The following is a 14,239-nucleotide window of genomic DNA, read 5'->3' on the forward strand; positions in this document are numbered from 1 at the left end:
CAGATGTCATTTACCTTACCTTCTCTAATAATATGAACAGAGAGCACTTAGCTTCATCCCTTCTGTTATCATTTCCTTCTAGGTATTGATGTCATGTGCCTTCAAGTTAACTGCAACTATTGGCAACTCTATTATATGCTTTTCTTGGCATGATGAATTTAGAAGACATTTGCTATTACCTTCCACTAAGACAAAGATAACCCGGTGCATGCATTTGAGGAAGTAGACTCAAATCTATGAAAGGTCATTCTACTAGCTTCTTTCTACAAGATTCCTTTGCAGAGATATAAAGGACTGTTGGTGACTGCAAGTAAAAACAGTCTACATCTTAAAAGAAGCACATTTAGTTTCAGTTGGTAACTATATAATCTGGGAGAAATTCTATTTTTTACAAAAGGATTAGCCTTACTTGCCTGAGATCACTGTCACCTGGGAAACAGCAGAGGAGAAAACATTCAGCATTTTGCAAACAAAGTGTGTGGATCAACTCCATAGGAAATGGCCACAAAACATTCCTAAGCTGTAGTTCACATATAATACAGACACTAGAATTCCAGCGCTCTTCTAGAAAGAGAAAGATGTGGATTTTTAGAAGGTGTTTCCATAGCTAAGTATGGCAACATTACTTGTTTTTGGAGCAAGGCTACTAGGTTTGGAGGTCAGTGAAGTGCAGATGTATCACTTCCTTCTTGCTGATTATAGAAACAGAACCATTTAAAGTCCTATTACAGTATTCACCTAAGGGTTCCTAAGGAACATGTGAAGAAGTTCAGTACACCTCCAGCTTTTGCTCTTCAAATTGGGACAGAAACAGTCCGGGAAAGCTTCTGCTACATATGGAGGCTCTCTAGACCATAAGGGACCTGGATTATTTTTAAGACATAAAGAACCTCTGCAAACAGTGGGGCTCTCTTCCATTGGTCTCCATGAGAAGACAGCAACAACGAAGGACATAGGAGAAAGTGAAATTTTCATTACAGATGTCTGAAACACAGCTGATATCACTCCCACTTTAAGGGCAAGATCTCCCCAACCCCAAACCACTTAAGCTCATTTGGAAATGTAAATAGATTAGAAACAAAAGTTACTCACCATGGAAGAGTCACCGCCGCCATTTGCAAGCGTAGCTCCCTCAGCACAGGTGGGTAGGTGGGTAGAAAGTTGACTAGCCCTGCCCCCATCTATGACATCACACTCTACCTCATAAAAGGTAGTGAAAGTGCTCTGAACTCCAGTCTGATTTCCGAGAGATACAGAAAAGAGAGAGTGAGAGAGAGAGTGCAAGAGAAATATTGTGCCCTATTGCAGAGGGGAAGGAGAGAGGGGCCGGGGAAGGGCAGGGGCATGTGTGCTGAAAGAGCTAGGCTCCGGAAAAAGTAGCCAGGGACTCTTGGGTGAGGAGTAACCCTGTTTTGGTATTCCTCTCTCTTGCTCCCTTAGCACAGGTAAGCCAAGCACTGGTGAAGATGTGTTATGGGATCTAACTTGAAAGGGAGCTGTGCCACAACCAGGTACTGCATTAAAAGCTGGTTTTGTGTGAACGGAAAGGTTTGGGAACCTTCTAGAACAGCATCAGCCAATCATTTTGGCCAAAATGGTGATTCTAAAGTAAGGAATAGTATTCGCTTAGCTCACGCTAAAGTGCCTATGAGGTCCCTTCATATCTTGGGTTTGGTTGTGCATTGTGTCCATTGCTTATGCAAGGCAGTGTTGGAGAAGCAGGCTGGAGTTTGTTTAGGAAGCATGTAGATCTACTAATCTTGTATGAGATTGTGGTTCTTTATACTTCCCTATTGTTGATATGGTTTCTAACCTTAACATAAAAGCTGGAATGTTTGATTTTGATGAGTCTCGTGTGTGTGCCTGTATCAAAGCTGAATAGGGCCTACACTTATGGGGGTGACGGTGGCTTTGCTTGGTTTCCGTAATATCCAAAGAAAACTTTGCCTGCAAAAGGAGGTATTTTCTCCTATGTGTTCCTAGCCTGGTAACCAAAAGTCCTTCTAAAGCTGATGTGTGGCTACTGCTAGGCTGTGCTGAGGGAGTAAGCAAAAGGTATATACTGATTTAGAAAGCACACTTGAAAGTTCCAGGAGCTGTCAGCAAAATGAGACAGAGGTGATCACTCATTTTAGTTTAGAAAGTCTAGACACTTTTTTTGCTAGGATGAAAACATGTTTCCCCCTCAAGAAATATACATTTCCTAATAAACAGAAGGGATGCTAGAAAATATTTTTGTAAAAAGGAAAATTCCTTCAACAGAAATAGAATGCATAGCTGAAGCACTGTATTTTATGAGGAGGTGTTTCCTGGGGGATGGTGAAAAAAAGGATTCAGGACTATGTTCCCAAAGCTCTGTTCTTCACTGAAACCTGACAGGGATTTGGGCACAATAGTCATTTTGTTTTGGGAAAAGCATTTGTTACAAGGAAAACCTCATTCAAAGAATGGTAATCTTGTAAGGCACTTGGGTTCTGCACTAGGAGAAAGTTGAGGTGCAAAGTCAACCATTCAATAAAAGTATGTTCATTAAATTATTATTTTATCATATTTTTGATTCATGATTAATTGACAATTGTGCATGCTTATTGTGAAACAGTGTTATGTTTCATTTCAGAAAATCAGAGCTGGTTGTTGGCCAAGTTTGCAAAACCACTGGAAGGCTCAGTTTTGGGTATAGCAAATCATTTAATTTATGCCACACCAAATACCTTGTGAAGGGGATTCCCTATCTTCCCATTGCTGGGATGATCCTCCATCTGACACTAAACCCTCTCTTTTTATATTTGAGTGTCCTATTAAGACATATGTCTTTTCCCAGAAAGAACCTCCTCTCATTTTTACTTGATTTCCCTGCTTTTCTCTGTAATAATCCTGTATTTCACTTCATATTGTAAGCTTGTAGCCAGAACCACTTTTATTTGTAAGGTTTGTGCAGCAAATAGCAAAACTTCTACCCATAAAAATAACATTAGTAACAATTATATTTTTATTTCTCCCCCTTTTGTCTTTTAAAATATTTTATAGTATCTAATTGCAAAGCAAATAAATAATAATTATTAATACAATAACATATGGATTTTAGATGTATTTAATCTTGGGTCCTGCACTAGGAGAAAGTTGAGATGCAAAGTCAGTCATTCAATAAAATATGTTCATTAAATTATCATTTTCTCATAATTTTTGATTTATGGTTAATTTACAATTTCATGATTATTGTGAAGCAGTTATGTTTAATTTCTGAAAATCAGAGCTGTCTGTCGGTCAAGTTTGCTAAAACATTGGAAAGCTCACAGTTTTTGATGTAGCAAAACATTTAGTTTATGTCATACCAAATATTTTATTTAATTTGGCAATCCTGAGCCATGCCACACATTATGCCCATCACATAACTTGCCAGGTTAACATGTTTTTCATTCACTGTGGCAGTTTAATGGAAGAAATTGAATTATGTTTTAACGCTGCTGGTGGTCTGTTTTTTTCTGCTGCTCTTATTGAGAATTTATCATGTCGAACTATATTGAGAAACTCAGTGAACAGATTTTATGAGTGAATGAGTGAATGCTCAGTCTTGCTGTTTATAACCTATAAGTAACCTGACTTTGAATGAGTATATCATTAATTCTCCTGTTACTATTCATCTATTTATAGTTCCTTAAAAATACTTCATTTCTTTATTTTTATTTCAACTAAATTTATTACTATTTTTGTTGTACAGAATTCCTGTTACTATTAATCTATTTGTATTTTCCTTTTCAAAAAAATCGCACAATTTCTTTATTTTTATTTCAACCGAATTCATTATTAGTATTTTTTTATTGTACAGGCATTAAGAAAAATATATCTCACTTAACCTAAAAAAAATTGCAAACTGTAAACAGCAAAATACATTGATATAAACCCCAGGGAAATCAATAGGGATGTGCTGTTTATATCTTTTTCAAGAATGTTTGGATTGAGAACTGGGACAGCTATTGATCGTAATGGATTCTACAGGATTACTCAAACTGATAGGTCGTAACATGGGGATGAACATAGGTTACACACAAGGAGTATACCCTTACAATATAAAATCAATGAGATGTAGGACAGGTTCAGATTTGTGTAAACAAAATATTAATTTTCTAAATATGTCATAAAATTATATCTAAGTTTAAAGGGAGGGAAAATAGCAAGATCAAGTTCCTGTTTAGGTAAAGGATGGATTCCTCTACATTTTGTCCAGTTCTAAAAGAGGAGGGGGGAATTCACTGTGTATCATGGTAAATTCTTAAATGAAATGGTTGTAAACTCCCCCCCCCCCCACATGCAAGATGGGCTTCTCCCTTCAGTGCTGCAATTCCAGTGTTGGCATTTCCATGTTCTGTACTGTGATATCCATCAGATATCAAGGTATTTGGGATTACACCTCACTAATCTTTAGTGTCCCACTAATACAAACTAAAAAAATAATTAAAAACAGACTTGTGAGATGGCTAGTACATTCTGTAACACAAAAGCCTCTGCTGAGGCTGTTAGCTATTTGAATTAACAATGTTTTCAGAGCCTGATCAGGTAAACTACTGTCCTAGACAGCTTCAACCTGTACTCATCACCCATACTATCCTATGGACCCATGCAGCCTTAAAAATCCCTTTGTGGGCCATCTGTGAAGCTGTGAGTGAACACTAATAAGTGCTCAAGACTTAAATATATATTAGATTAAATATATTCTTTGTTCATGTGCAAAACTTTAATATTCTGAAGAACTGATTTAATGCTCACTTTGCATTCTGAGTTGCCAAGATTCTTATTTCTAAGGGAACATGGATAATAGGGACATCTCTAATATAGCTCATTCCCTTTCTTCCTACAGTTCTTTATGAAGCCTTCCATTCTGTTCTACCCAGAGTCTGCTTAATCCTGTGTTTTAATGCCTAGCATACCGTTGATGGATTTTACCAAACCAAAGAACAGTTACAAATTCTAGCAATCAGCTCCTTCTTGGATGATAGAGAAGAGTTTGATGAAGTGCCGTAAACTGATGGGAAGAGATCTGAAGAGGCTTCACTACTGGTTAGCAATGATAAGGCCACAACTGACAGCTTGCTTGGGTTTCTGAGTTCTGGAGATACAATTTGTTAAGACACAAGATGGATATTAAGCAGAATACAAAAGCTAGAGGCTAGGATTTAATGAATGAGAGATGGAGAAAGACTGAGAGGGAACGAGAGAGCATTAGGTTGCATTGTGAGCCAAATGTAGAATAAAATAAAGCATTTGGAAGGAGTATATTTCAGAGCACAGGGAACAACACACTGAAATATATCATTGTGGAACCAAACTAACATAAGCAATAGGGAAGTGTTATCAAGTAGAAGTTAGACGTAGGAGGGAAATAGATACCTTTCCTATGTGCAATCAAATTTAAGCCAAAATTTATTCAGGTAAGTGGATGTAGAACTGTAATTTATTGACTGTTGAAACCCCACATCCTTTCATGTTTTGGTAATCTGACTTTATGTGACTGATGTATAATTGTTTGTAAATTAATGTAAATCAAATACATTTTTTCATGAGCACTATAAGAAATGGGCAGAATTTGTGTCAATATTAGAAGACAAATTAATATTTACATGGATTACAGCATGCAAGAAGTGTAGAATTAACCAGGATTATTTATAAAGAAAGTAAGTGATGGTGTATATTCCTTAGAAAAGAGTAGCTGTTATGCTAGTGTACTGTTAGCACTTAACAAAGAAAAGAGAAGGAGTGCTTCAGTTAAAGAAAGCTAAAAAGCACATTGTAAGGAATGAAAGTAAATATGGACAAAGATAGTATTGTTTCTCAGAAGAGGTTTTACTTCCACCCAGAAGATTGGGTTTTCTTGATGGGTCATGCTGAAATTCCTCTTTTTGTTAATGTGAAGATAAGCAGATCCTGGCCTTAACAGAATTCAAGGCAAAATGTTGAAGGATGAGTCAGTATCAATGTCACTCTTGGATCTTCATCATTTAATGTGAATTTGGGTGACAAAAAACCACATAAGATACTCTACAATTTCCCAACCTTTCCAGTGACAAAACAGCACATTTGAACACAAATTACACACACAGTGGCCACCAGTTCCACAGTCAATACCATCTAGTGTATGGTAGTATCCTTCACATTTTTTACTTATTTCAGGCCAGATTACATCCACATCTGCCATAAACTGATAAGACATGGCACTATCTAAACCATAGAGGCCTTAGTTTTTTGTGGGTTTTTCAGGCTATGAAACTGTGTTCTAGAAGAGTTTATTCCTGACATTTCTCCAGCATCTGTGGCTGGCATGGAAGAGAGAGGGGTCTATATATATTGTTGGTTGACAGGAGGTGATTTGTATGTTAATCTGTCTTGTTCTCTTGTTGACATTTTCTTAATGATCCATTGTCTGCTGGGAATCCCCCTCACTCCGGGTAGTTTTCATTTGCATTTGCTGAGTCGTGATTTTGCTGTTTTTTAGGACTGGGACCCAAACTTTGTTCACTGTAAGGGTTTCTTCTTTCCTGTTCCCTGTGCATTCTGACCTGATAGCTGTTGGCATGGTTCAGAATTTTATTGTTTTTGAACAGCATTTTATGCCCAGGATGGTTTATAACATATTCTGCTACTGCTGATTTTTGCAAATCACCTCCTCTCAACCAACAATATATATACCCCATTCTCTTCCATGTCAGCATTCTCTGAGATGCCAGCCACAGCTGCTGGTGAAATGTCACGAATAAACTCTTCTAGAACATGGTTTCATAGCCCAAAAAACTGTGGCTGCCATCCTGCCTTTTATCTCCAATGTGTTGTTCATTATGTGGTAAAGCTTTGGGGATTTGTTTCAGTCACAGAAATTGCCACAAAATGAATTGTTCTATCAGTTTCCTCAATAAGTTTCTCCTCATACAGACAGAACTACACACAGCAACAAGATCCCTTGTGTAAACTGACTGTAAAAGTACATGTTGGTGTGACAGTTATCTACCTCTCTAGTCCCTTTATTGTTTTCATGTGGCATCTTTCAACAAGTCAAAGCAATAGCACTTTGGTACCCCGCAGGCCACCTTAAAGTCCAATGAACTAAGGAAGTATGAGCATTCCATAGTTCAGCTGGAAGAGGGTCATGCCTTTTGTAAGAATGCAACACAAGAGCCTGAAAAAGGTTCAGAGACTGGTTTTGACCCAAAGCTCAACAAAGGGGAAGAAAATCCACTTTCAACTTGTAACTTCCTCCTTGTGTCACTAAGAAACTGCTCTCAGATTTTATTAAAAGTATTTTTTTGCAAGGCCACCCATGCTCCAACAACAACAAAGTTTGCTTTGGGCTTTTTTTTTTTTTACAGTGGGCTTACAGTCCCCAAGTCCTGAAGAACCCAAGTGTAAACAAAAATGTTGTTCCAATAGAAAAAGGTTCACAACATTAACCAGAAATTGTCCATTGACAAATGGATCTCCTTTAAGTAAACACAGCTACACCACTGCTAAGGGGTGAATAAAGCACAGAAAGAGAGTGCAATTTAAACATACCAAGTGTCACTCTTAAACAGGCGGCCTGTGCTTAGAAGAACATGACAACTTCATTGATTAAAATGGTGGTGGATATGTTTTTTCAAAAATTACCATTCTGTTTTCTAGTGCTGACATGTTTTTTTTCCCAATAACTGTGTAATAGTCCAACTGTTTTATTGGTGATCATCCCTTACGAGCCTTGAATAAAGTCGTTTTCAGCTATTTCATGTCTGCATTTTCTATATTATGCCCTTAATTTGACAATAAAACTCAGAGCGAATCCCTAGGGTTACTGACAATTGCTATTCACAGAGAAATGAGGCTCCTGATGGTTTATCCCTTTCTACTTAGTCTTCAGTCTAGGGGAGTACAGAAGTCACCAGCTTTCTCCATATTCAACACAAATATGGGGGGAAAGTCAGATCTCCTCCATAGGATACAATCAATCGTTAAATATAGATGTGACTGCTGGCTACACTCTCCAGCCATCGTGCATTAAAAAGGAAGAATTACATGCTTTTCCATCGACACCGTACAGTCCTCTCTTCCCTTACACGGGGGATCTGTACCAGACCCTCCCCCCCGCACAAGGGGAAAATTGCGTATGCTCACCCCTAATTGAAAATAATTCATTACATTGTGCCGCAGCTTCAGCATTTATGCTGAAAGCCATGGAAGGGAAGCCCGGATATGGCGCAGGCTCACTGTACATAAGGCTACCATAAAGGCATGGCTGGTAGTGGCAGCAGTGTTGGGAGAGACATGATGGCACCACTCCCTCCTCCTGCACTGAGTGAATTTACAGAGTAATTGACAATCACACATTAACTGATAATTTCAAACTCTTAGTTCCACTGTCAAAAAATTACTTTGGAGAATGTTCATCTTACTCCTACTTGACACAGTGAAATTTTTTCTTCCAGAACTACTGTAACATAGCCTAAAAATCTAACAGTTGCATTGCTGGAACCAAATTAAGCCAGTTATTGGTTGTTGTTACATGCCTTTCAGTCATTTTCTACTTAGGTTAACACCATACTGGGATTCTCTTTGCAAGATTTCTTCAGAGGAGGTTTGCCATTGCCTACTTTTAAGGCACAGAACGTGTAACTTGCCCAAGGTCACCCAGTGGATTTCCATGGAGATGGAGCGGAAATTCAAACCTTGTGGTCCCAGAGTCCTAGCCCAACACTCAAACCACTCAAACCACTATACCACACTGGCTCAGTTATTCCAGGCCTAGATTTTATTTCCAACCACGCAAGATAGATGTATTTGGAAGGTGGAGTTGGAAGATAGCCTTCTCCTCCTCTTGGTAAGGACCCAACATTTCATGATCAGAGGCCTACTTCTCTCACCTTCCCACACCACCTGTTTCCTTTTCCTGACTAGAGCATGACTAACATTTAGGGACTCAAAATGTTCTCTAGAAGCATCCCATCAACAGCAGAAGCCATCCAAACCTGACTTTTCTCTCCTACCCTGCTCACTCAATGAACCAAAATGCCTAAGAAATATGGTTGATGAGCCCTCTCATAGAAGAGGCAAAGGAAGAAATGCCTTTCCTAAGACAGGGTCTGCTATGAAATAATAATAATAATAATAATAATAATAATAATAATAATAATAATAATAAGTTATTTATATTTTCCCACCTCTCCCAAATGGATCGAGGTGGGATTACAACCCGCATGCATTATCTGCTTGTATCTGTATAATGTATGTATGCATTATCTGTTTGTCTATCACTCTTCCATCTGTAATATGAAATGGCATGCAATTTGAATTAACAATCAATAAAAACAGGTACAATTAAATTCCTAGATCTGTCAGCACTATTAGTAAGGCTAAACCAAAGCACACCAGCACATTTATAGTTCTTTCTCTGACACATGAAGGAGTGGTTGGGGTTAACACTTCTATTCCTGCTTTTAACCTGTTGAAGTGTCCATTTCCATAGAGCCCCTATCTGTGCATCTAGTATTTGAAGATGAAGTTGCAGGAGGAAACAAGATTATGCTCACATTCAATGGTACTGAACTGCACACACAGACATCACCTCATGTTTGGACACATGTATAACTGGCCACTTTGAACAGCTGATGTTACTATAATCACTCACTTCCATACAGCTCAAATGTGAAGATATTAATGCATAAATCAAAGAAAGAAATGATATCATTTTCTAGCCAAAAAAAAGGGGGGGTTGATACTTGAAAAGCCCAGTTGGGATGAATAACACAGCAGCAAGAATTTTGCACAGGTTTCATCCAGTATTTATACATCCTGAAATGTTTTGGGAAATTATTCTGTTCAGAAACAGATAATTTCTTTGTCTGAAAACTGGAGGAGGGCAGTTGCACAAATATAGCCATGTAAGTTTGTGTGTGTGTGAAAAACTGCTGTTTTGTACAAAAAAAGAGAGAGCATTTCTGTGTAGCATGATTTCCCCAAACACTCCAGGATATGCAATTCCAAAGGAGAACTTTACAGACATATTTGTCTTCTCTGCAGTGGGAAGAAAGCTGAGGAAATTACTCTCCCTCACTTGCAAGAAAAAAATATTGGAATCTTTACATCCCCCCTGCAACAAATAAATTCCTCCAAGCTCACTTGATTACTCATTGATTAGAACCATCACAATATTCTCATTTCGGTTCAAGTTCTTTTTATGTTATTTGTTGTTTAATGAGATGAAAAACTCCAGGAGTGGTGATATTCCCATCTCAACCGTACTGGATCCTTAAGGAAGATCCTAAAGAATTAAAAACAGAAAGCCAGACAAATATACAACTCTGTACCAAACACCAAAAAACGTTTCTGTGGTTCTCTAGCCATAGGTTCATTGCAAATACCAAATAACTCAGAGACGATTTCAACACAAACATCACCAGACAACAAAGCATGCATATCAGTCTTCTTTGGAGAATATATACCTGTATGGTGCTATTATCCAAGCTGAGCCCATAAATAGATGATGGGCCAGAATTATAAAAAATATAAATGGCAGTTTTCTGACTGGCAGTCTTTTGCGAGAAGCAATGAGCACTGTACTGTATGCACATTTCAGAGCAATGATATTTTGTCATTGTATGCAAATAAAATGCAATTTATTTGCAATAAGCTATCCAAGAGAGAATGAAGAACAAGATGGAAGCAGAAAGCAGGAAGTAGGCAAGGAGGCTACAGATGAAGTGAAGTGGGAATCCAGATCTCTGGATAGTCCTGGAGCATACAGTACCCAGCACTTTGAAGCTATGCAGCAAATTACTGACTGCCAGCAAAGTATTAAACTCAAGTTTTGTTTATTTTTTAAAATATGTATAATAAAATATATGATATTCTCCAAAAGAAAAAAAGTACAAATTTCATATTTGGGAGGGAGGTATCAAGAGAGGCTGATACCAGCGATCTTTGGATTTGAGTTTTGGCTTCCAACACATATTGTGAATGGTAATGCCAAAGGCAATTCGTTATTCACAAGGATGGGGCTGGCATTACTTAGGATTATGGCTAAATGAGGAACAAAATTATAAAGACGGTGGTGATGAAAGTTTGGAAGCAACAGATGCTAAAGACGACCAAACTGGGAATGGAAAAGTCAAACAGTTTGGCTGCTTTGATTTCACAGCATGTGATGGTATGCCAACAACAACTGAGGCAAGCTATTTGAGCGGTGGCCCAGCGCCAGCATCTTGCAGGCGATAAGGAGAGCAAAGACAGAAAGGAAAAGAAAAGTACAACTGCAAAGCCGATGCACGTGCTGATTGGAGAAACTGGTCAGAGGCATGTGAAAGTGATCATAATTAATGAGGATGGGAAGCAGATCCAGCAGGTCAAAGGAGAAAGATCTAATGCCTGTTAGGTAAGAGGTAGAAAGATGAAGGCTGGCTGGCTCCACAGCTGCAAGAACATCAAGATTTTAAAATTACAACAGTTGACATGCGGTTCCGGAGAGAGAGGAGAGTAAGGAAAGCAGAACATTTAAGCAGGATCACAAAGATGCTTTCACCAAAAATTTTCCACTCAGATTGAAAATCCCATCTACTGGCCTGTTTTTTGCAAAATGCCTGTCCTTGTGATTTTCTCTGTGTGTGTTTGTGTGTATGCCTCTCTATCTATGGAGGAAGGGTGGTATAACTGCAAGGATCTAAGGACACATATGGGAGAGGGAGGGAGAGAAACGGAGGCAGAGAAAGAACACACACCACATTACTATGGCATTTCTGTCAGTGACAGTGCGCCAGATAGAACCAATGTGAGATTGCAGGCTTTGCAGTCTCTGGCATTGGTATCCTTGATGTGAAAAAGACACTGAGTTTCAGGATGTATATTGAAAAAAGTCCCCCCCCCCACAAATTGAACTATCTGATCCATTGTGAGGTACAAGAACTGGGGACGTGATGTGGAGAAGAGACTCAGTGCACTCCCCCCTCTTGAAGAAGGCCATAAAATATATCTTGGCCAAATGCACTAGGCTAATTTGTGGAATAAAATCGTTATTTTTGTATATATTGCGACTCAGCATCTTTTTGACATCAGTTTTAGTGGATTTTTCCAGTTCCTCCTACTTTTGGTTATGTTTTGAGTCAGCAGTGGCTGGGGCCTTCCATGTCGGTTGGGTAAGTGAACCTGTTCCAGATCTTACTCTGGATTTTGAAGGAACTATTCAAGTCACTGAACCTATTTTAGGAGAGCGTTCTGTACCTTGGATAGCTCCTTGAACAGAAAACCAAAGCAAATTCACCAACCTGCAGATATGGATGCCACACAAAGTCTCTGCCTTGAATGTGTCATTACCTATATTTCCATGGGAACCATATCATTCCACATTTTATTTCTTGGCCATGCTGAACAGTGGTGGACCTTCAGAATTGGTATTTATGGCATGAGGGCAGGCTGGTCTCTGGATAATCTATTCCTTATTGCTTATGACTGAACCTTCCTATGGCTGAATTATTTAAATTTATGCATCCACATGGGTTCCATTCATAGAAAAATGGCTTCAACACAACTAGGTTAATGCTGAAAGGATCTGAATGGATCAAATGCTCATGGCATTCACTGGGGCTGGTTGTTGGGATCTGCTTCACAAATATGATGTGATGGAAACTTCTCACATTGGCATCACCATAATTGGTGAACTATTCTAAGCTGCTCCTTCCCCCTGCCCTATTTTTTAAAAAATGTTTGTTTTGTTTTCTGTCTACAGTTGGCCCTCCTTATACATGGATTTTTATACACAGATTCAAGCATACATGGCTTGAAAATATTCAAAAAAAGTATAAATTTCAAGTATCAAACCTTAATTTTTCCATTTTATACAAGGGACATGATTTTGCTATGCCATTGTATTTAATGGGACTTGAGCGTACATGGATTTTGTCATTCACGGGGGTTCCTGGAAGCAAACCCCAGCAGATAACAAGGGTCTACTGTATTATGTTTTTGTGATTTTTGCTCAACTCAGTCTGTACCTGACTTAAAGTGAAGGCAACTGCATGACCCCTACCCTACCTCAAAACCAAATGGGCTCTTCATATAGAGTTGCACAGCTCTGAGCTCACGGGAGGGAAATGGCTGGGGATCATGAAAGAGAGTGAATTTTCAAGAAGCCACCATATTAAAAAGCTCCAAATAAATATAGTATGTATGACTTGGCAGGGACTTCCTAATAGATTACAAAAGATTGTTTTGAAAACAGGAGTGCATTTTACTGTGTAACGTGGATACTGAGAAAAGCTGGTGGGGTGGGAATAAAGATGCAAGGAACCATAAAGTAGGGATGCATAAATGGCAACTTAGGGCACATCTACACTGCAAAGATAATGCAGTTTGACACCACTTTATATGCTGCAGCTCTATCCTATGGAATCTTGAGATTTGTAGTTTTACAAGGTCTTTAGCCTTATCTGCCAAAGTATGCTGGTGCCTCACAAAACTACAAACTCCAGGATCCAGTACGATGGGGCCTTGGCAGTTAAAGTAGTGCCAAACTACATTATTTCCACAGTGTAGATGCACCTTTAGAAGCAACTTCTGGCCTTCAGTGTACTTCTTGCTCTTGATTTCAAGATATTTGTATTCTCTCTCTTAGCTCAAAAGGGCAATAGGGACAAGGTTCTACCCATGTCAATCTTTGAAGTTATGGTTAATTTTTGGATAGTACCTTCTAGAATCACCTTCTTGCAATACCTGGGGACTCTATGAGGTGTTGTCCAAACTCTAACTTTCCCAACCTCTTGACTCTCAAGAGATTTTCAACTCAGATTTTTAAAGGAGAAAGGGGCATTTGGTAGATAGAGAATAACAATATAATAATTAATGTTCATAATCAATTGTTATTTAATTGTAATTAATAGTAATTTAATAATAATGGTTAATAACCATTAAATTATCAGGGCTATAACTGGACTAACAATGGTGATCTCTCGTTTAAAGAGGAAAAGACCTGTTTAGGATTAGTTATACAACAGCATCTTTGAAATATAGCTACCCTAATGGGAAAACATACTTTGAAAATATAATAAGCAGGACATGCAAACAGTAAAATACAGAAGCTAGCTTACCCCGGATACAATAAGTTCTCCTCCCAAGTTCTGGACTTCTGCCTTCACCTTGCTACAGATATTGAGCTGGTGACAGTACAGGGCAATGCGCTGAAGGTATGCTAATAGATCTTGTTTACAGGCTGAATCAGGGCACTGCAAATAAAATG

The 14,239-nt window shown here is 38.5% G+C and overlaps 1 protein-coding gene across 6 annotated transcripts in view; it reads right to left on the bottom strand.

Annotated features, from left to right (window-relative positions):
* Nucleotides 1-14,239, bottom strand: part of CTNNA2 (catenin alpha 2) — a 637,223-nt gene that overhangs the window by 16,543 nt on the left and 606,441 nt on the right. For 5 of the 6 annotated variants that reach the window (XM_042467966.1, XM_042467967.1, XM_042467970.1 and 2 more), the window contains 2 exons: nt 14,091-14,225; nt 1,093-1,236 (listed from right to left, as the gene is read on the bottom strand). In XM_042467966.1, the coding sequence (XP_042323900.1) occupies nt 1,093-1,236; nt 14,091-14,225 (279 nt within the window). The remainder of the gene's footprint in view (nt 1-1,092; nt 1,237-14,090; nt 14,226-14,239) is intronic. The other variant, XM_042467968.1, reaches the window with a different exon arrangement.

This window comes from Sceloporus undulatus, chromosome 5 (genome assembly GCF_019175285.1).
Source record: "Sceloporus undulatus isolate JIND9_A2432 ecotype Alabama chromosome 5, SceUnd_v1.1, whole genome shotgun sequence".
Taxonomy (NCBI): domain Eukaryota; kingdom Metazoa; phylum Chordata; class Lepidosauria; order Squamata; family Phrynosomatidae; genus Sceloporus; species Sceloporus undulatus.